A 21,995-nucleotide genomic window follows, 5' to 3' on the forward strand; every position below is an offset into this window, starting at 1 on the left:
TGTAAGACGGGAGCACCCTCTTTGGAACAGGTACTTGCCATCAGTGCATAGGGTGGATTCATGGAACCACTGAAAGCAAGAAGGCTGGTTAGGATGCTATGCTGCAGTCCCCATGCGAGCCACTGAGGTCCAGAACGGGATCACGAGACTGAAATGATAGTGCTCAGGCACAGGCAGTTAGCTAAGACAGGAACCGGCCAGGAAGCAGGAGTTTGTTCTGACCAAGTGATGCCGGGACTTCCGGGAAGACCAGTCCTGTTCCAAAGATGGAAACAGGCCGGAGCTGGGCGTTGTAGATGCGCGCATCACCCCCATTACCTCGAGCTGGGAAAATACAAATTTACACTGCAGGTAATTTAATTAAGGCATCAGCCGGAAAGCCATGGGTAGAATTTCAAGGTGATAACCTGCCAGCAGGGGCTACACAGAAGAGAGGAATCTTGTCAGAGGGTTTGGAAGACAGAACCAGGGCATCCGGGAGACCCTTTTGGTGAAGTGTCCCCAGCAGGGTGATGAACGGGTGTCGTACCTACTCGTGTCTCCGTAGGCAGAGACGAGGTGTAAGATAAAAAGTCTTCTTTTCTCTCTCAGGGGTCAAATTTGCCACAGCTGCTTCTGACATGGGCTTTCTTTTTTCTCGTTTGGTGTGGCTGGCTCTTCCACAAATCACACCTTTGCTCTTATTTTTCTCATCTATAAAATGGAATTTTCACCTCATGGCTCTTAAACTTCCTTCAACTCTTAGTGCTTCAGTCCAGCTTCAACCACTGAAACAGTGTTAAGCTTCCAGTAAACAGTAGGACTTCCCACCCTATACACAGTGAGTAAATACTTTGATCTCCTCCAACTTACATACCTTGTAAAACTTATACTTTGTCCAGTTTTTTCCTTGAGTCTCTTTGCGGCCTAAGAAGGCTGAGTGGCAGTGTCTCACTAATCACGCCGCTGCCAGACTAATTAGTATCTGGCTTCCCTGTCACTGTGAATGGATGTTTGTAGCTTCCTTCCAGCCTCGTTTCTGGCCTTTTGCTCTCTAAATATGGATGTAACATCCTTAACAAACTCCTTCAAATGCAGAGAGGGGAGAACAGAACTCAATAAATTATAGTTACCTGAAATATTAATATACCTTAGCTCCAAACACAGTAGCCTCTCTGAACTCTACATTCTTGAACCAACCTAACAAACCATAGTTTTCGCATCCACTTCGAGGGCAAGGGTCCTCCGTTTTCAGTCACAAGACTAAAGCGGGGAACTACAAGGGTGGGCCCCAAAGAAACCACAGTTGTCTCCTGGAGGGCAGGCGCCTTGTAATACAGGCTTCCCCCACTAGGTAAGTGTTCCAGAAACCCATCTGTATCGGTGGACCAGCTGATACAGTCTTCTTTTGGAAGACTCTTTCAGTGCATTGGCCCATTTCTTGATGGGTGATTTACAAGAGCACCTGCCCACTCTGAGCTGAGTGTTTAGCAGCTTTTGTCCACAAACTGCATGAGCCCCATGCCCCACCTTCCCTATTTACCTGAAATTCCCCCAAAAAATGTTTTAAACGTCCATGTGGAAGAGGTGAAACAAAAAAACAGCAGAGGCACTAAAAGGCATCAAAATAGATGCACCCAAAACCATTTCGAGCAGTGGAAAAACATCTCCATAGGTGCATTGCATCACATGGACAGCACTCTGAAGGTGACTGAAGTTTAAACGTGTCAGAACAAATACACAATTTTTCATAAAGAAATTCCTGGGTTTCTTGGGCCCCTGCTTGTATGAGAATATGTACGTAGTCAATGAGCACCTGAAAATCCCCCTTTAAATCGACCAAACTTGAGAAGTTGAACGTTATGAAGTCCCAGGAAAGGCTCTGGGTACCCTTGTCAATGACAGCACACATTGTCCCAGCCTTCCAGAGGACTTTAAAACTAATCATACCCTTTCACTGATAATACCATTTTAAGGGTAAAAAATCCCCCCTCCGTTCCGACTAAGAGGCAACATAATTATTTCCCCCCCCCCCCCTCTCCAAAAATTTTTTAAAAAAAATCCTAAGAACACAATCCAATAGGAGTAAAAGAAAAAAATTGTCCTTATCAATTCTATTTATAATCATAAAAATTAGAAGCGCCTCAGCCACCCAGTATGAAATTTGCTAAACAAACTGGGAGAATATAAATATAAAGGAATACAGTATCACTTTACAACCATTCATGAAGTCACTTATTGTTTCTTCAAGAGATTATACAGGGCTTTGCAGGTCACGTTCAGGACTGTCGGTGTTCTTTTAAAGACAGGCAGAAGCCATTCAGGGCTTCGGCGGAGATTGGCAGGGCAAGGCAGAGATGAAAAGTCGGTGTGGAGGCACTGGGGAGTGACGGTGGTGACTCGAGCTAAGACAGGGCCAGCAGGGACAAGGGGATGGTTCGAGGACTATTTAGAAGACCGAGTCTCTGCCTGATTAGATGTCAGATAAGAGGGAGAGAGGTGTTAGGGTGACTCTCCAGTTTCTGGCCTGATCAGCTGGGCATTTACTGAACTCTGATACACTGTGCAGGTTGTCGGGACTCAATGTATGGCATGCCAGAGGAAGTATGTGGAGACAACCAAATGTTATGGAGTTAAGAGGAAATGCGCGGTAGGAGTAGATTTGCCATAGACAAGCCGGTGGACGCCATGGCAGTAGTGCCTGAAATTGGAGAGTGTCTGAAAAGAAAGACCAGCGAGTTCTGGGGAGCCTTACTGGAGAAGGAGGAAGAGCAGAGAGGTGCAGAGGAAGCCAGGAAAAATTGGAATCTCTGAAACCATGGAGTATTCTGACGGGAGGGGTTGTGGTTCCTGGTGGCTGATGCTGCGGAGAGGGCAGGCGAGTCCCAGGTACCAGCCACTGCCCATTGGGTGTGACGGCAGGTAGGTGGCCTGAGCAAGAGCCGTTTGGAGAAGGACCGGAGGTGAGGGGCCCTGAGGAGTGGAAGGGGAGGAAAGTCACCATAACAGAGGGCAGCTCCTTAGAGACTTTTGGTTGCAATGAGAAAGAAGCAGACACCTGGAGGGGAAGGTGAAGACAAAGGTGTGTGTGTGCGCGCAAACACGTCTGAGACAGGAAAAACTTGAAGCTGCTGAAATGCTAAAGGGAAGCAACCCATACAAAGAAGTTGAAGATAAAACCGTGAACAAGAGAGAGACACACTGTGAACTAGAAATGTCTGTATGAAACGATGTCAATTGGGGAAAAATTCCGTACATATAAATGTGACTTCATTAAACTTTTGTATGTGCTTTAAGGACAAAGGTATTGAAGCAAAGTAAACACTTCCTAGACTTTGAGACACATCTGTTAATAATTATAATATTTGTAACGGGTCCCATGTTCTGAGCAGATGCGGTAGCAGACAGACATGGGCCGGTGCTTGTTCACATCATCTTATTTAATCGTCCTAACAGCTCAGCCACGCCTATGGCATGATTTTCACTTGAGGCAGAGAATATTGAACTAAGCCTTGAACTAAGGTTCAAAAATAGTTTGTCTGAGTGCATGCAGCTGACAGATAGAGGAACCAAGATTCAGGCTTGGGACTTTCTTGCTCTAGAGCCCAAGTTCTTTCCTCTAAAAGTAAAGAAACTTAGAAAAATTTGACCCCATAAACAGTATCAGTACAAACTCGGTTTTTAGACAGAAGCAAAATTGATAGGCCACTTGAAACTGTTTTACGCCATCTCACTACTATCCATTTGCAACAAGTTGCAAATAAAATAATGCAATTTAGAATTTTTAAAGTGGATGCCTGGCTTTTCACGTCCAGATCACCAGTGCAACACCGTGTGTGGGTCTAGTGTGTGGGTTTCTCTGTATATGCATGCATGTACTCATGTGTGCACACATGTGAGTTCTGCATGTGTCACATGTGTGCATGCCCTTAATAGTGTACCTAGGTTTTATGGGGCCGATAGTTTATAATTTGGGGGTCGCAGATCGTTCTAAGGCTCCTCCCAAGGGACAGTGTAAGTGAAGGCCCCTGAAACTCACTAGCTGCAGGGTAAGCCCGCCTCTGCACGAGCGTGTGCACATGAGTGCCGTATGTGTGCGCGCAGGTTTGTGCAGGCTTTAACAAAAGCTAGAGGCACCTTTTACGGTTAGGACTAGTTATTTCTTTTCTGGGAAGACGGAGAAGATTTATCAAGAATCAAGTGGGCCAAGAATTTTCCGAAAAGTGCCTTTTGAATTCGAGCCAGTGATCATTAGCTAAGTTAGATGTGAGTGCTTTGGCTCATGCTCTTTATTTTCAACAGCAAATAAATATAACATTTTAAAATACCTTCTTTACTCCAGAGATCTTTTTTTACTACTACTTTTCAGATAGGATCTTCTGCCTGTAGGAACGTTCTAAGAGTGTATGGAGGGAACAGGCCGGGTGTTGGAGGAGTCAAGGGACTGCAGAGGTGGAGGAGAGTGGGAGCCACCTTTGTTTATTTAGAAAACAGTCGTAGACAGGACACGGTTGGTGTGGCTCCAGTAGCCAAAACTAGGAACCAAAGTATATGAGCTTGCGCAGGGGGCCAGATTCCAGCTCAGCAGAAGCACCACCAACTAGAGCTGTCCAAAAATGGTTTGCTTATGCTGTGGCCGGCTGCCCATCCCTGCAGGTACGCCGCCAAAGCCACTTCTTGGCGGAGGGGAGGCGGGGGACTTGTACTGAACACAAGTTTGAGTCGTTACAAGAAACCTCTAGAATACTCTCTCAGGCTGATTCCCAGCTATTGTCAGGCAGACACTGTTATTCCTGCCAGTCCTATGCCCACAGACTGTTTCACAGTTAGTTGTGAAACGCCCCACCAGGAGTGGCGTGTTTGTGCTGAGCCTGACACATTCCCCAGCCGAGCCCCTGGTCACTGAGGAAACGTGTCAGGGAACGGATAGACCCAGCTATGGCCACACTTCACGACCTTAGAATGAAGTTTTTTCTTGGCCCTTGTTCCCACCCATTAGCCAGCTGTCCCGGGTGGTGCTTGTGAATGCTGTGTTACTCGTTTTCAGAATAGGCTTACAGTTCAGGTATGGAACGGGCCAGGTCCAGCCTGACCTGCTGCGCCTCTCCTCCACCGCCCCGCTTTTTCCTGCCCACTCAGGGACGAACCTTCACTGCCTGGCTCGCTTTGCCAGCTTTGGGGTGGGAGGCTGAAGAGAGCTGGCACCGAAGACCTGGGAAAGTGCGGGGCAGACCACTCGTCAGCCCTGCTGCGGGCTTAGCCCCCCAGGCCAAGGGAGGTGTCCGCAGAGGCCAAGAACGGGTGAAGGGCCCCAGTGAACCTTTGCCCTCTCTGGAAGGGAAACATAGCATTCACTGACCATCACCCAGACACTCCTTCCGTGTTCCGTATGGGAGACCTCCACAGGGGCCTTCAGGTCTGTTCGAAACCACTTTAGTAATGTCAATAATGGCGGTGGTGATGGTGACTGCAGAGGTCACGGACACAGCTATTGTTTGCTGAGCTCTTACTGGTGTCTGGTGCTGTGATGAGCTCATTACCCGGGACTCCTCACTGTACTCCGTGAGGTGGATGCTGTTTACAGGCCACTGTAGAGAGGAGGGAACCGACTGAGGCCTAGAAGTGTCAGAGGACGTGCCTAGGGCACCCGTCCAACTCCCCGGCGTGGATCCTTCCCGATCCACGTTGGTGCCGCGCTCTCTCTCTCCCCATGCAGAGAGGAACGGCAACACAGCAAAGCAGGCGGCCTGCTCCCTCCCCTCCCATTCTTTAGCCACCACACCTCAGAGCTTCTCTAGCCCCGGGAGTGACCTCCAGGGAGCCGTTAGGGCCGACAGTGCCCCAGACCCTGCTCTAGGTGCTTTGAGACGTTCCTCTCATTTACACCTCACTGCCTTTGAGGTGGGTGTGGTTTGCTTTCTGCAGAGAAGTGCAGGGACTCCAGCAAGGTCAACTGGGTGGGCCAGCTGAGGCCCTGCAGCCCAGCAGTCTGTGCCTTCCCGGCACCGCAGCGTGCCTCTCCGAGCCAGCAAAGGTGCACACCCTCACAGACACTAAATTTGTGTTTCCTGGCCTCCCCTTCCAAAACGGGTGCACTAATTACAGACCTTTTTTTTTTTTTTTTTTTTCAGTAATAGCCGTCATCAGGAACACATTTTTCAGTGTTTTTCTCTTCTGCACCCTGCCGAAATACAGCCCCGCTGAAACCCACAGGATAAACGCAGCAAGTGTGAGGCCCTGTGAATTAAGAGAAGTTTAGGAAGACGTTACACTAAACCATAAGAAACAAAGTGTTGCTTAGGGACTTATTTTTGTGAGTGATTACAATGTGAATCATTAAAATAGGGATGTCTCTTTGGAGACAACATGACAGGACCGCCGGACCGCGGTTCCCTGAGCTCCCTCCCAGCTGCCAAACGCAGCCGTGTCCATGTGCCACGGCTCCGCCTTCTGCGGGGCTTTGTAAAAGTCTGATTCAGAGCACCTCTGCGCCTTCCCGCCCATTTCATTAAAAGCGACATGGTATCTTCAGCTCTCTTTAGTCTTTTGCTTTATTGAGTCATAATAGTAAATAGTGGCAGTAAGTTATATTAATAACAACCAAAAGTCAAAGGCAGAGGAAGGAACAAGCCAGAGCAGCCGTGAGAGACCTCGGGAGGCCCTTGGAGTAGGTCACGCAGCTGTTATTTGGTGTCACTGGAAAAGGAGCAGAGGTTTGCACCAACTTTGACACAGAGCACTTCTTAGGTCCAGGCTCAGTTTAAAAGAAAAAAAATAATGTAGCAATATCTACAGCCCCAAATATGCCATTAAATTAAGTTGTTAATTAAAGACTCTTTAAAATGGCCCACATCAGAGATAAAAACCCATTGTTTGGACAGGTGTTAACCGTGTACCTGCCTGCGGAGGGCGTGGGGGGGAGGTGGACAGTCAGAAGACTGGTATTTTAAAGATTGATCCCCGACCCCTAAGGGGTTTTCAGGCACCCACCTGCATTTTGCAATTGGGTCTAAGCCAAAAGGGTGGGACAAGACCATGACAGGTTTTCTTTCTCTAATAAAGTGTTCAGTGGACACTTCAAACCCCAAATACATCAGAACAGAACAGCCCCCACCATTCTCTGCAAGGGTACTGACACCTGAAAGTGACTTTCTGGAAATGGTGGGACCTTGGAGTAATGCTTGTGTTGTATTTTTAAAGGAGGGATGCATCCTCTTCAACAGTTAGCACCCTGATGGAATTGGGTGGGTAGAAAAGCATGGTTTTGATTTGGGGGTTTTTTGGAATGATTGCTATGAAGAATCTATGAGTTGTCATTGAAACATTAAAACTCTTCACACGTAATGATTTCATAATGCTTTGAATCTTCTGTGATGCAAGCAGAGATGGGTGTGGAAAGGATATTTTCACAAAAGTAAAAGCAATAAATCAGGACAACTCAGATTTCAAAAACGTCTACAACTCCCCCACGAAACGCTAGCACTGTGCAGCCCCTGGGACTGTTCAGTGATGGGAAAGGACCAAGAGGGACACTAACCTACGATAAGCTTGATCCTAATCATTAACTGTGGAGAAGGGTGAGCAGGGCTTCTTTCCTCTGAGTGATAGAATTATAGGTGGCTTTGTTTTCTTCCTGGTTTTTGGCATTTTATAAAGCTTTTGTATATTTCATAAGCAGAAAGTTCTATTGAAAAAATGACATAGCTCTGACCTTCGGAGTTCCAGCCGGCGCATCCGTGAATCCCTGTAACCGCTGTGCAAGCAGGCAGCAGCCTGTCTCGCTCACGAGACACGGCCACGCGGAGGCGAGGCTCAGTACACAGTGGAATAAAATGTCCCCATTTCTTTATTTCTCTTTCCTTCTTCCCAGGTGATGTACTCTATGAACTCCTTCAGCATATTCTGAAGCAGAGGAAACCTCGGATCCTCTTTTCACCATTCTTCCACCCCGGAAACTCAATCCACACACAGCCGGAAGTCATACTGCATCAGAACCACGAAGAAGGTACCCAAGGAGGTTTAGTCCTAATTCGATGAGTTGTTCTTTTTTTTTAAAATGTGATTCCTTTTTCAGTCAACAAATTCTTGAGTGCTCACTTTGTATAAGACCCTGGGGAAATGCCAAGGTGAATAAGATACACTCTTGGTTCTGTGCAACTCACAGTCTGGGGGAAGCAATGAGAAAGATGTACACGTATAATAGTAGGCATCCTGAAAAGGGGGTTGGAGGGGAGCCACATCGGGTGCAAGCAGCAGGGTCAGCTTCATGAACGAGGTGGCTCTGGAGGAGTCCTCGCTCGCCCGGCTGGATTCAGATAAGCAGAGCTGAAGTGGAGAGCATCCCAAGCAGAGAGAATGACATAGGATGGAGTAAGTCCTTGGAATAGAAAGCAGTTGTGTGACTTGGGCTGTAGAGCTCATCTTCTCCCCAACCCTGCCCGCTCCCCACGCCACCCCAGCAGTCTTTTGTTTACAGAAATTTCAAACATACCCCAAATAGAGAGACTAAACTAAATACACCTGTGGGAGCCGTCATTGTGCTTCAACAACGATCAACACTGACTCCACAGAGCTACTTACTGCAAGGAGGTTAAACTGGAAATAGAATGTGGAGGACTTTGATGCAGGAAAGTAATGGGGAGTCACTGAAGATCTGTAAGCAGAGGGTAATAAACGCTGGAGGAAGAAAAAAAGACCCAAACCCTAAGAACTCGGAGGGGGCGGTGCAGAGGTTTCTTCTCCCTGCTCCAAGGGTGGCTTCTTGCAGCACACGCACTCAGCGTAAGTGCGTGCTTCAGCTGTCCCAGGTGCTGTCATCTCCTGTGCGTCACACCCATCATTAACATCATCGAGAGAAAACAGAGCAGAAAACCATACTTGAATTGTGGCCCAGGACGTAGTTCCAAAGCAGGCGTACCGGTATGGAAATAGGGCATAAAAATCTGACTTCGTGCATCGTTCCATTGAACAGCGGTGCCTCTGGGGAGTTTATGTCCATGTGCTCCAGCCCAGGTTGCTTAGACAGCAGATGTGGTCACTCAAAGCAGTACTTTCAACTTTATTTTTTCTAAAGACCAGATGACTAGGGGACTAAAACCCTGGTCCCTTGGGGCATTTCCTGAAGTTGATAGATCGTGCCCAGGAGCAGGGCTAATATTTTTGTTTTGCTGCTGGTAAATTTTTTTTTAAATGAGAAGTTTACTTAATTAACACTTCACAAAAGAGCCTGACTCCAGGCGATCGGCATGTCCTCTTCGTGCCAAGGGTTTCGCAGCCAGTCCCCTGGCTTTCGTGGTGATGGGGATGAGAAGAGTGTGTCTTGCCTGCCCCCTGCCCATTTCCTTCCTCCCTTCTTCTGGTTTTACCCTTTGCTAAATTTAGCAGCTGACCCCACCCCCAGTTGGGTTTCCTCATTCTTCTGCTCTTCCCGCATGTACATTTCCTGCTTGCATAATAACCAGCAGCTACTCCAGAGGAGAGGAGGTAGGTTTACTGAAGCTTGACATTAAGGCGAGAACCGTGCTACCCTGCCTGCCTCTTCAGATAAAAAGAGCGTGTGATGGGTTTCTCTCTCTCTCTCTTTTTCTCATTACTTTAAAAGAAATCCATTTGGAATTCCTCTTTTTACTCCCAAATGTGATTGGAGATCAATGGCCTCACCTCATCACAAATCTTTCCTCCTTTCCCCATGGCTTGATTTGACTCATAAGTAGGCGTGTTTGCCGTTGTTCTCATTTGCTGGAGCTAATCAATAGAGAAAGCTGGCTTACTCTCAGAACTACTCTCAACCCGAGTAAATACAGATGTGCCTCGACCTACGTGGTAATGAGCTGTGCTCTCAAGTGTTATGATGGTGGTGCAGATGAGCTCAGTAGGTAAAAGAATGGAACTAATGAGGCCAAGGTCAAGGGCTTCATCGCCCTGTGAACCAGTTAGCTCTGCTGCAGACCCAGCTCTTAAAAGTACTCTGTTCTCAGAGACCATTCCTTAGAGCTGACAGCCAGGAAACAGGATCTGAGAATGCGTGTGCTCTCCTTTGCCTGTTCAGACGCAGGGCATGCTCTCGGATGAACAGGTGGACACACAAGAAAGGAAGTGTGTGGGTCTTTGTCAGGTGGTAGTGAATGAAAAGCTATACAAGGCACAGAGGTGGTCTGAAGAGGCTGCTTGCCTGAGACTTCCTGATGTATTGGTGTCCTTGGTGACAAAGGAACTGACTAGGGAGGTGAATGGACCCAGTGCAGGTTCCCCACCCCCCAGCCACCTCCCACCTCTTCCCTTTCTTTACCACCAACCATGAGAAATATCTAGTTCAGCGTGAACTATCTCTGGAATCAATACTGTGGTATTTACTTGTGCTGGTAACACATTAATATGGGTATATGTTAACATACAGAAAGAGCTTGTCCCGAAAAAGTCTGCAAAGTGAAATTATGCATATCAACTATTATATGCCCAGTGATTTATTTTACATAATCGGGAACACGGTGCCATGTCCAAGTACGTTGCTCTTCACTTGGCCCAGAGACATATGACAGAATGGAAGGAGAACAGAGGCATCTCAGACAGGGCCCAACTCGTCCCCCGAGGAGGCCAGCACCTCAAGGCGTGCAGAGCGAAGTGCGAACACAGAGCTTCATTCAACCCCCTGTGACTCCACCTCGTCACCGCCACCCACTTAACCAATTCGGACAGTCGTAATTTCACAGTGGGAATGTATCTCACAGTAAAAAGGCATCTTGTTTAATCTAGCAGCAGTCCCTGCAAATTGCACCTCTGAGTGCATTGCCTGGAAACCGAGCTTCCCTCACTAGCAGCCACAGGGCAGTCCCGTAAGCTAGGAAGGTGGTGTTACCTCAGAGGCCCTGCTCCAGGCTCTGACAAGAGAGGAGGGTGATCCTATTAATTCACACCCTGTTTTTGGTAAGCACTTATCATCTCCATATCTGTTCTAAATTTGTCATGCCTTGGGCAAAGCAGTCATCAGATTACCACCTAGGTCTAGGAAAACCAGCATTTCCACTCTTTTTCCTTATTTACTTATGGGGAGAGAGTACAATATTCTATAACTAAGGTAACCTTACAATTTTTCGTCTATACCAAGCCGTTTTTGACATTGAAACAGGACTCTAAAAAGCAAGCTAGGGCAATAGGCATAAAACCAGAGCTATCTCTGATGAACTGGGATACACGGTCAGCTTAGATGAAATCTTCTTGAAGAATGGTATCGGAAGTCAGGAAACCAGGTTCTAACCCACCATTCTTCCAGAACAATCATAAGGGCTAAATTCTCATTTCTCTGGCCCTCAGCTTCCCCAGTTGCGATTAGACTAAATGCTCTCAGATCTTACAGCTCTCAAATCCTCACATTTTAATCCAGGGTCTGAGCCTCCCTGGGTGATAATGAAGATGAATGAGACTCATTCTCTACCTTCAGGGGCAACTGAAATCTGGAAAATCCTGTCAGTGTCCTGCCTGGTGTTGCTCAGAAACAGCTGAACTCTCTCCTCAGTTTCTTTTCTTTGATTGCTCTGACCCATTTTATCTGCATGCTATGAATCAGCTAGTTTTGTTGGCAGGAGGCAAAATAAACAATGATACTACTTCTTCACTAAAGCCAGGGGGCAAAACATCTTTAGACATTTCAGACCGGCAAATCATTTTGAAATAAATTTATTTCACTACACACAGTTGTAATACCAACTTTTTTTTAATACCTTAGGTTCCAAAGTTACTTGCTTTTAACTCCCATGGAACATATAAAAGAAGGGGTCTGTCCCAAAGTATGTATTAGATTGCCACTGGTCCTTCAGTGTTAGAATACTTGAATAGTGATTCCCTAAATGTTCACTGAGCTATATATAAAACGTGCTTTCAGTCTGGGCTAGTCTCCGAACGGCAGAGTTAACCCTTTCAGCCCAGACGTGCACGAGTGTCTAGAGAAAAGATAAAAGCTATAGTTCCTAAATGTTCTTAATCCCACCCCCTCTCTGGAGGGCCCTCCTATAACTTCAGCTTCAGTTCCTCCCGCTCCTGTGCCCCATCTAAGAAACTGGGAGGTGACTTTAAGAACTTTCATTTGAAAATATTTACACACGCAGTACTCTGATTGTTTCTGCAACAGGAGACACCGTTTTAAGGCAAAAGTTCTGCTCTGGGGCAGCTCTTTGTCACCAGATGAACATGGGAAGCGAAAGTGAAGATGAGAAATTTCAAGTGTCAGAGTACTGTTTTTCTCAGCACGGGGTAAGAGAGTAGAAAGAAACCACGTCTTTGATGGGGGGCAGGATCAGTGGCCTGCATTCTGGGGTGGTCCACAGAATTTTTAGGTATTTTGATTGCTTTATGAAGGGAAGCATTACCTCTCCACACCCACCCAGCCTCCCAACCCAAATGCCCAAAGACTGTTTGGGAGGAAGGAAATCGTGCACAAACTTAATGAAAGAATTAGAGAAAATGAGGTACATGGATCTGCTTTATAAAATCAAAATAAGAGCTGACCTTTCTTGGGCCCTTTCCATACACCAGGTCCTGTTCTAAGCTCTTACATGTTTCAGTCATTCCATCTTCACAGCCAGCCTTTAAAGAAGGCGATATTTATTTCCACTTTAAAGGTGAGGAAACCGGGGCGAGAGCAGTGAAGTAGCGTGCCCTAAATCGCACAGCTGCCAAGGAACAGAGCTAAACCGTAACCCCAGCCCACGTGACTCCAGTGCCTGTGCATGAATGAGCCAACCAGAATAACATCTTCATTAATAATTTTTTTGCAAACACCCTAAAAATGGAACAAATGAATGGATGATGAATAGAATTATGGAGATCAGGATGCCAAGTCAAGTCTCCTGACTGGGGTACAGTGTGGCAGGTCCCAGCACACCTACTTCAAATTGTTCTGCTTCATGGTACTTGAAACTGCCGAATCTAAATAACAAGTCAGAGATAACCTCTGAGACACCAGTGTAGGCCTTCAATTCATGAAATGAAAAGCTGGCACTAATTTGGACTGAATCAACCCCCACCGATCACGGACTGCCTCGGGATGACCGGACTTAGTGCAGCAAACACCCGCAGCCTGTGAGAAGCGTGGGCTCTGAGTCGGGCACTGAGCCAGCCCTCAGGACAGCTGCTGACTGGGCAGCAGGGGAGATGAAGCTTTTAGCTGCCAGGCCATATCCTATTACTGGTTGTTATTGGAAAACACCCCCGATTCTCCAGTCTTGCTGGAATGGTGTTGATGTCTGTCAAGGAGGCCATAGGTTAGGGTCTGACATCTTCGTAACCCATGGTAACTGTGGGATGCGTGGTGGAGCCAGAGTAGATAATGGTGTGTGTGTCTACACTCTGGGTCCAGCCCAGCTTTTCAGATCCCAGCTCCCCAGTTTACCAGTCGGGTGACATTAGCCAAGTTACTACACTTCCTTGTGCCTCAGTTTCCACCTGTAAACTAAGGAAAGTAGACCTACTGAATATGACTGGTATAAGAAAGGATCAAGTTAGTATGGAAAAGGCCCTTAGAACATCTGTCAGATAGCAAGCACTCAATAAATGCTATTTACTATCATTATTTGATTTTTTTGCCACTATTTGATTGGGGTTTTTCTCTTAAATTCAAAAATGTAATTGTGATAAAATATACATAGCATTTATCACCTTAACCATGTTTAAGTGTTCAGTAGTGTTAAATATATCCACATTGTTGTGCAGCAATGGTTGGTTGGTTCATTTACCTTCAATTTCAGTTTTCCTAACTAATCCCATTATTGCAACTGCATGCACTTCACGTAAACACCACATTTACGTCATCCAGACATAGGAAGGTTCTTTTGCCTACCCACGCCATTATTCTAGGATTCTTCATTGGTTAACCGGGCACCATAAATAGCATTATTTCTGTGGTTAAATACATCTGAAGTCCCAGCCTTAGTTACTGTCAGGACACAGCCCAATGTGAAAATAAGCACCACGTTTACTTGTAACGTACCCTCACAGTACCTGGCACGTGGTAGGTCCTATGTGACCCCTTTGGAACCTATTAAACTTCTGGGGGTGTCCCCTCACACATTTAAGAACTATAAGATTAACCTTTGTGTGCCCCTTTCAATCCTGTGACTCTTGGACCTGACAGGTCACGAGATTCTACCCAAGGAACAATAGGCCCGGATCTTGACTTCCTGCTGTCCTCCAGGGAACCAGCTAATAACGCCTTTTCCCACTATCAGGCCACACTCCAGTTTCCTAACTCCTTTCTTCTGCTTTGCTTACTGCCTTTCATGGTCGAGGTCAGCATGACCTTTTACTCTCTGACCTTGGTCCCCTGATGCGATATTTGATGGTGACGGGTCAGTGTGGAGCCACTGGATGGTGCACAGAGCCTGTTTTCAGTGGCCTGGGCGGTCCGCCTGCTTCAGGGAGGACCTGCTCACCTTCCCTGCCTCCTCTGGCTTCCTCCACTCGTAAAAGTTGCTCTTAGCCCAAGAGCGGGCTCCATTAAGCCACAAGTTTTAGGGGCAAGGATCACTGATGTGCATGAATACCTGTCCCGAGGTAGGCAGGAAGTCTTCAAGAAACTTCCTCCTACCCTGAGGGAAATGTCATCTGATTTTTTTGAGAGAAGGGGACTGGGAGCCACCTGGGTTCACTTCCAAACTGGGAGGCCCTCACGACGCTCTCTCGCCCTTTCCCCTGTCAGCACTCCTCTGCCTTGTCTTCGTGCCACCCTGACCCCGTGCCTGCAAACGCCTTACAGGGCTTACACCCACGGGTCCAGTAGGCTCATTTGAAATCTGATGCCTTGATTTCATTTACTTCTTTTGCGCTGCTTTATTGAGACTGAAGGAGATTCCTTCCTCAACCCTGCCCGCCTGCGAAAGGCAAAGACAGCTTACAACTGACGCAGGCCTGCTTCTGCTCTCCGTACTGAGCCACTGGCAGAGGTAACCTGTCTGGAGGCCTTCCGCCCACACTAATGAAGCTGAAACCTCAGAGTCCTGCAAGTTACCTGTGTAGCTTTTTTCAGTTCCTTTCTCCAAATGCTTATAAAATGTAAAGAGCTTACTTAGGCTTTATGGTATATGGCCTCAAACACCTGTAAATCATACCCTGCAAACCTGAGTTTTATTCTCAGGCCCTACAAGTGAATTCAGTAGCACTGGCAACTTGTTGAGATGAATAGACTGAAACAAGCAGGCAGGTGAAGGGTCAGTGGAGAGTCTTGCCTGAAACTCTTGGAAAGGGAGCAGGGGATGAGAGGTATATTTGTTTCCACCATAGCAAAGTAGCACAAATAGTTGGCTTAAACAACAGAAATTTATCATCTCACAGTCCTGAAGGCTGGAAGTCCAAGATCAAAGCATGGGCTGGACGGGTTCCTTCTGAGGACAGTGAGAGAGAACCAGCTTCTGGGGGTGCGCTGCAGTCTTTGGTGCTCCTCCGCTTCTTGACTTCCTCTTCACACCGCGTGCTCCCTGCGTGCGCTGACTTTTTCAGCCCTGAAACCTTTTGATGTGATTTTTTTTATTGTGTCTGTTTTCTCCATTAAATTATGACATTTTTCAGAGCAAGGACCACATTTCCTTACTCTTTGCATCCAAGACACTGCTTAGAATGTAGTTGACGTCACTCAAGGTTCTGTGATTCATCTATTTTGTAATCACTGTGAGGCAAAACATTCAGTCACGCAGTGTGTGTACGTCCGTGGCTCCAAATTCCCCTTTTCCTAAGGACCCAGTCATACCGGATTAGGGGCCCACCTGACTCTCATATGACCTTACCTTAACTAATTACACCCACAGGGACACCTGCGAAGCACAATTCAAGCCATCACAAGTAGTGACAACTTAGGTGTATATATGAAATCTGTTTAAAATTCCACCTCGAGACCTAGACCCTTTGATCTCCATATAGTTCTTTATGCCATTCGTTGCTCCCACTAATCTTTTACAAAATTGTTCTGGGAAAGAGATCCTTCTGGAAGAATGTGGAATAGGATGGACTGAGGCTGGTGAATGAGATTTACCTACTGGGCCTGTTGATTTGCATCTCCCTAACTTGACTTCTCTTATCATCCCTGGTCTTAGAGAAAGCGTGTTGACGGACATGAGATCCCGGTGTGTGGGCTATAAACTGGATCTTTGCCTTTGTCCTGCCCTGGAAATTGGCTAGTCAAAACTCATGACTCGAACCAATGACGGTTTTTTGTTGTTGTTTTTGTTTTCTTTAAGATTTACTAGTATTTAGTATTTATAAATGATTGAATTGGGTCAAATTTTGGTAAATTTTAAATAGAGAAGCTTTTCTGTTAAATAAAAGGAAAGAAAAATCAGACAGGTTTTTGTTTTTGTTTTGTAATCATTGCATTCAACTACCTGATTTACTTTGGGGCTGATTGGTAGTGAGAAGGGACTATTTGTTTCTAAAAGAGACGCACAAAGAGAAAGGCTTGGGATCAGAAAACACTTTCAACAAGGATGGGTTCCCTACCAGTCCTTGGTCTTTTTCTTCCTTTCCCTCTTCCTCCCACACCCACACTAATTATGTGTGGCTTTCCCTCCCTCTTCCTTCAGTATTTCCCTCCCATATCAAGACCTTCAGACCGAGGGCAATGTGGATAATTTCTCAGTTTTCTAGCTGGGCAGTCCACCAAGAACAAACCCAGACATCAAGGCCAGACCAAAAAAATCTTCTTGTTTTAGACAGAAGACTCCTACATGTGAAGGATTTAATGCACCCACTGTCCGCTCGGTGCGTTTCCTGTGTCCGGAGCTTCTCTGCCTGCCGGCTCTGGTCTTGTAAGTTTCCATACCCTGCTGCCAACTTACAATAACAGAAGCATCAGGCAGCAGGGTAGCAACCTCACAGCCCTCTCCATCCGTGGGCGCGCTTTGCAAACTGAAACAAAAGCCTGGAAGACCTCACTGCAGGCCTTTCAGCCTTGACATTGGTTTTGCCCAGACCACCAGTGGCCTGGAATTAATACCCTCGGATCCAGTTCTCTACCATTAATGTTATCAACTTCATCAAGTACTTCCTCTTTGAGTGGTGTCTGCAGACAAAGAAATAAATCAAGCTCCTCCAAGTCCTGTTCCTGTCCGGATACTGAGTCAAAAGTAAAATCTGAGTTGATTATCCAGAGCACTGTCTCCCTCCTTTATTGTTCCCAAAGATCTGGGCAGGAACAGAGAGTGAAATCTCCCCAGGACATTACGTCAGTTCCTCTTTACCCTTGGCATGAAAGTTCATCCTCCCATAGTCCTCCCAGACTTCCTAAGGCCTGCCGCGAGTGCACGCCCATAGGCTGAGCCTTGCAGCCCAGGACATCAAAGGAAGGCTGCAGGTAACCAGACCACTGGCCAACGCCTGTGTTCATTTTGAAATTTGTAAGACGGGAAATGGATTCAGGAAATAGAATTTTTCAGTACATGGTCTGCATCATCCTTAAGTATTTTTAAACCTTAATAAGCTTTTAAGGAAAGGGAGCGATTCTGCCAATGACATTTGGAAGAAAATATCTGAAACTTCAAAATGCAAGTATCTTAAAATAGTTGCTTACGATGGCCATATTCTGTAACAAATGAAAAGTGAACCATGGACAAAAGATGAATTCCTTTTCATGGATAGCAGGATTGAGATCCACATTAGCTGTTAAAGATTGCCTCATCCCTAAAAGATTGCAGATCATTTCCATCGTGCTAATAATTTCAGCCATTAAAGTTGACTCCATGGGTCTAATCAGTACCCTGTAAACATTCATTTGCATCTGGGTTCAAGTGAGGAAGTTAGCACTTGGTATCCCAACCCGTATCATTGCAAGATTGATTAAGCACTTAAAAAAACTTTTTATAGTAGAAAATATCAAATGGATACAAAAGTAGAATTGTATAATGAACCAAAATAGACTCATCTCCAGCTTTAATGCTGAATTGTGGCCATTCTTGTCTCCTCTGTGCCTCACCTGCTCTCCGATTCACCATTCAGGTTTTTGTAAAGCAAATCCCAGGTATATGATTTCATCTAAATGTCTCAGTACAGGACTAAAAAGGTAAGGACCCTTTATAAAATCATAATCACAGAGCTGTCATATCACCTGAAAACTGATAGTTTCTTGATATCGCCAGTTTACTGACCTGTCTTCCTGTCAGCTCCCACTGCCATTACGTCCACCCAGTCCAGTTTAAATCAGAGTCCGACCAAGGGTCTATCCATTGGGAATGCTCAATGGGTGTCCTAAGTCTCTTTCAGTCTGTAGGTCTCCATCTGTGTCTTCTGGTGCACACGTTTACTCTCTCTCTTCCTCCCTCTCTCTCTCTCTCTCTCTCTCTGTCTCTCACACACGCACACACCCATCTCCTTCTCTTGGTATTTAAAGAGTTATTCAAAAGTAGCACAACTTTTCCCTTGTACATCGTGTGTCTTTTTTCCTTTGGTTGCTTTCAAGATTTTCTCTTTTAAGGTTTTGAACAGTTTGACTATGATGTGACTGGGTGTAGCTTTCATTGTATTTATTTTGCTTGGGATTTGACAAGCTTCTTAGAACCTTATTTGTCACTGTCACCAAATTTAGGGACCATTTGGCAATTATTTCTTAAAAAAATTTTACCCCGTTTTTTGTTCTGTCTGTTACACCATTTAATACTGTTTCAAAGATCACTGAGGATCTGTGTGTTTTTAATTTTTATTAATTTGTCTTCAGGTTTACTAACCCTATCTTCTGTCATCTCCAGCCTGCTATCAAGTCCATCCAGTCCAGTTTTTCATTTCAGATTGTAGTTTTTCAGTCCTTGAATCCTCTTCCCCTTCGTCATCTTCTTTTACAGTTTGCATTTTTCTTCTGACAGTGTCCATCTGTTATTGCTCATTATGGCCATCACTTCCTTTACATGTTTGAACTTACAGCTGCTTTAAAGTTTTGGGGTTGTGTGTGTGTGTGTGTGTGTGTGTGTGTGTGTGTGTTTGCTAATTTCAACATCTAGATTATTTCAGTATGTTTTTATTGATTGCCTTTCCTCTTGATTATGGATCTCGTTTTTCTGCTTCTTTGCATGTCTAGAAAGCCTTTAATGGATGCTGCATGTCCAATAAAAGTAGACAGCACATTGTAGAGACTCTGTTAGGTCTTATTCCTCTGAAGGGTGTTGATTTTTATTCCAGCAGGCAGTTAAATAACTAGCCAGTCGCTTTGAATTTGTGGATGCTTGGCCTTACATTTAGTTCGGATAGATGTATTACAGTTTTGCCCTTAGGCCTCAGGTAAATCCCTTTGCCCTAGAGCATTTTTCTTATTCCCAAGGTGAATAAACTCCTGGGTTAATAAACAGCCTGAGGTGGCTACAGAGTTTTGTCCATAGGACTTAGGCTCCAAACTCTGTCTCCAATGTGGTGGCCAGTACCTGAGATTTCTGCTCATATCTTTCTGTCATCCAGCTATTGCTTTTCACTGAACTCCTTAGCGTTTCCCCTGCACATGTGCTGTTCAATACACATGTTAAGGATTTGAGGAAACTTCATATGCCAATTTAGTGGCTGCTCCGTTTCATTCTCTAATCCTTGATACCTCAAGCAACTTTCTATTCACTTTCTAGTTGCCCCACGTTTTGTAGAATTAGGAGGATCATCAGGGCAAAAGCTGTGTAAATTTGGATCTTACTCTGTGTACTTCTTTTCTTTGGAGAGTAACACCCCCTTCCGTTTTCTTTATTACCTTCTAATAACTTTCACAAATGCATTTTATGCAGATTCTATTATTTCTATCTGTTGGAAGGTTAGTCCAACACAAGCCACTCTACCATTACAGAAACTGAAAGCCCCTTCTTCTTTATTAGAAAAATGGTAGCATACCATAAATACTTCATCTTCTTTTGCTTATCTGACCATAGAGCCTGCAGGCCAGTCCTTGGCAGAATATTGAAATACTCCTCATTCCATTTTCTGCCTGCATAGTTCTCTGTTGTTTAGAGGTATACTGTACCTTTTTAAACCAGTTCTCCTGCCAGGAGCTATGCCAATGATTTGGCACTTTTAAATTCATGGCAGCAGGTTACACAGTAGTCACAAAATTAACCCTTTGCTTTCGAGCAGATGATCTCTTAATAATCATGAACAATGTTTTTTTTGTTCCCTTTTCTTGTGTCATAGGTGCGATTGACAGGAGTCCCCATTTTCCTGTAGACCCTGGAAAAACTGTTAAAAAAGCCCCCTCCTCTGTCTCTGTGTACTGACCCCGTCAGATTCCCAGATTCCCTCTATATGTTCTTCATATGGATGTTGTCATCATGGACCAAGGAGGCTCTTTTGGCTTGCTTTACTTAGAACCATGGACAGGTCTTTCAGCAGATCAGGGACCCGCAGACACGCCCATCCTTTGGGGAAGGCAGCGCTGGGAACAGATAACGGCCATTAAAACCTCACTAAGATGTGTGTGGAGCCCTATGGGAAAGACCCACTTTCAGAGGCAGATTTATATCCTTCCTGTGCTCAGCAGGGACTCAAAGTCACGTGTGTGCTGGCTCCTCCCTGAACCCAGCCTACAAAACTAGTCTGTGGCTGAGCTGTGGACACTTCTGACGTTGTCCTTGCTCAAAGGTCACCAGCTTGAAAGTTCAAGTTCAAGTGGAATGGGGTGGGAGGTATGTTAGGGGTGTCCATCCCTCCTTCTTACTTATCTGTGCCTGTCTCTAACCATTTTTGGACAAGGTCTGTGCACTCAGACACAAGGTGATCCTAACTGTTCTTTCAAGTAAAATTAGATCAGCATTCTGTGCATTAGGCCCACTGTTCGTGCTTAGAGCAGGTTTTGATAGAACTTTCCCCCCAGTGTGTACATACCAAAGTGGTAAATATTGTAATAGGTACATAGGTTCTAGAATCTGATTGGAGTCAGGTTCTAATCCCCAAACTGGCTGTGTGACCTTGGGTAGATTACTTATGCCTCCATTTTTCTCACCTGTGAAATAGAATTAATGTAGTTAGTGTCTCCTACTTAGGAGTGTTATAAATTTAAAACAGTGCAATCCAGTACTTAAAATATAGTAATTACTATTACTATTATTATTAAATGCCAGCAACTCCTGGAGGTAGAGAATATGAAAAGTTGCTTATGAAAAGTTAAGTCAGTGAAAGCATCTGGAGAGAAATCCTTAAGGACCCTGAAAGCCACATCGAAGAGTCAGAGATGAAGAATGAAAGTTTGGCTTCCTTGTGTTTGCAAGCCGCTAGTAGGTGGTTGATGGAATGTTTGTAGACATTCCTAGCTTGTCTAGCAGCAGGAAAAGAATTTTGAGTATGTGCACTTTAATTATTTTTCAAGCGGTGAAAATGACACTGCATCCTGGGAAGGAGGTTGCTGCCCTGCACACGCTCCCCTGCGGACCACCGCAGAGCCCCCGCGAGGTCCCTGCCCTGCACTCACTGGGGCTGTGATTGTCTCTCCCTCTGCTCCACAGATAGCTGTGTCCAGAGGACCCCACGGCCGTCGGTGGAGACCGTGCACCACAACCCTCCCACCATTGAACTGTTGCACCGCTCTAGGTCACCCATCACGACAAATCACCGGCCGTCTCCGGACCCCGAGCCGCGGCCCCTCCGCTCCCCCCTGGACAACATGATCCGCCGCCTCTCCCCGGCCGAGAGGGCCCAGGGACCGAGGCTCCACCAGGAGAACAACCACCAGGAGTCCTACCCCCTGTCAGTGTCTCCCATAGAGAATAATCACTGCCCACCGTCCTCCGAGTCCCACCAGAAGCCATCCAGCCCCCGGCAGGAGAGCACACGCGTGATCCAGCTGATGCCCAGCCCCATCATGCACCCTTTGATCTTGAACCCCCGGCACTCCGTGGATTTCAAACAGTCCAGGCTGTCCGAGGACGGGCTGCACCGAGAAGGGAAACCCATCAACCTGTCGCATCGGGAAGACCTGACGTACATGAACCACATCATGGTCTCCGTCTCCCCGCCCGAGGAGCACGCCATGCCCATTGGGAGGATAGCAGGTAAGTGGGCGCCCCTCTGCCACCACATCAGCC

General features: G+C 46.0%; 1 protein-coding gene across 3 annotated transcripts in view; it reads left to right on the forward strand.

Annotated features, from left to right (window-relative positions):
- ETV6 (ETS variant transcription factor 6) overlaps positions 1–21,995 on the forward strand; it is a 214,115-nt gene that overhangs the window by 173,090 nt on the left and 19,030 nt on the right. For all 3 annotated transcript variants that reach the window (XM_037164793.2, XM_037164794.2, XM_037164797.2), the window contains exons 4-5: positions 7,850–7,984; positions 21,417–21,962. In XM_037164793.2, coding sequence (XP_037020688.1) covers positions 7,850–7,984; positions 21,417–21,962 — 681 coding nt within the window. The remainder of the gene's footprint in view (positions 1–7,849; positions 7,985–21,416; positions 21,963–21,995) is intronic.

This window comes from Artibeus jamaicensis, unplaced genomic scaffold, assembly GCF_021234435.1.
Source record: "Artibeus jamaicensis isolate MK-2021 breed Jamaican fruit bat unplaced genomic scaffold, CSHL_Jam_final contig_233, whole genome shotgun sequence".
NCBI lineage: Eukaryota > Metazoa > Chordata > Mammalia > Chiroptera > Phyllostomidae > Artibeus > Artibeus jamaicensis.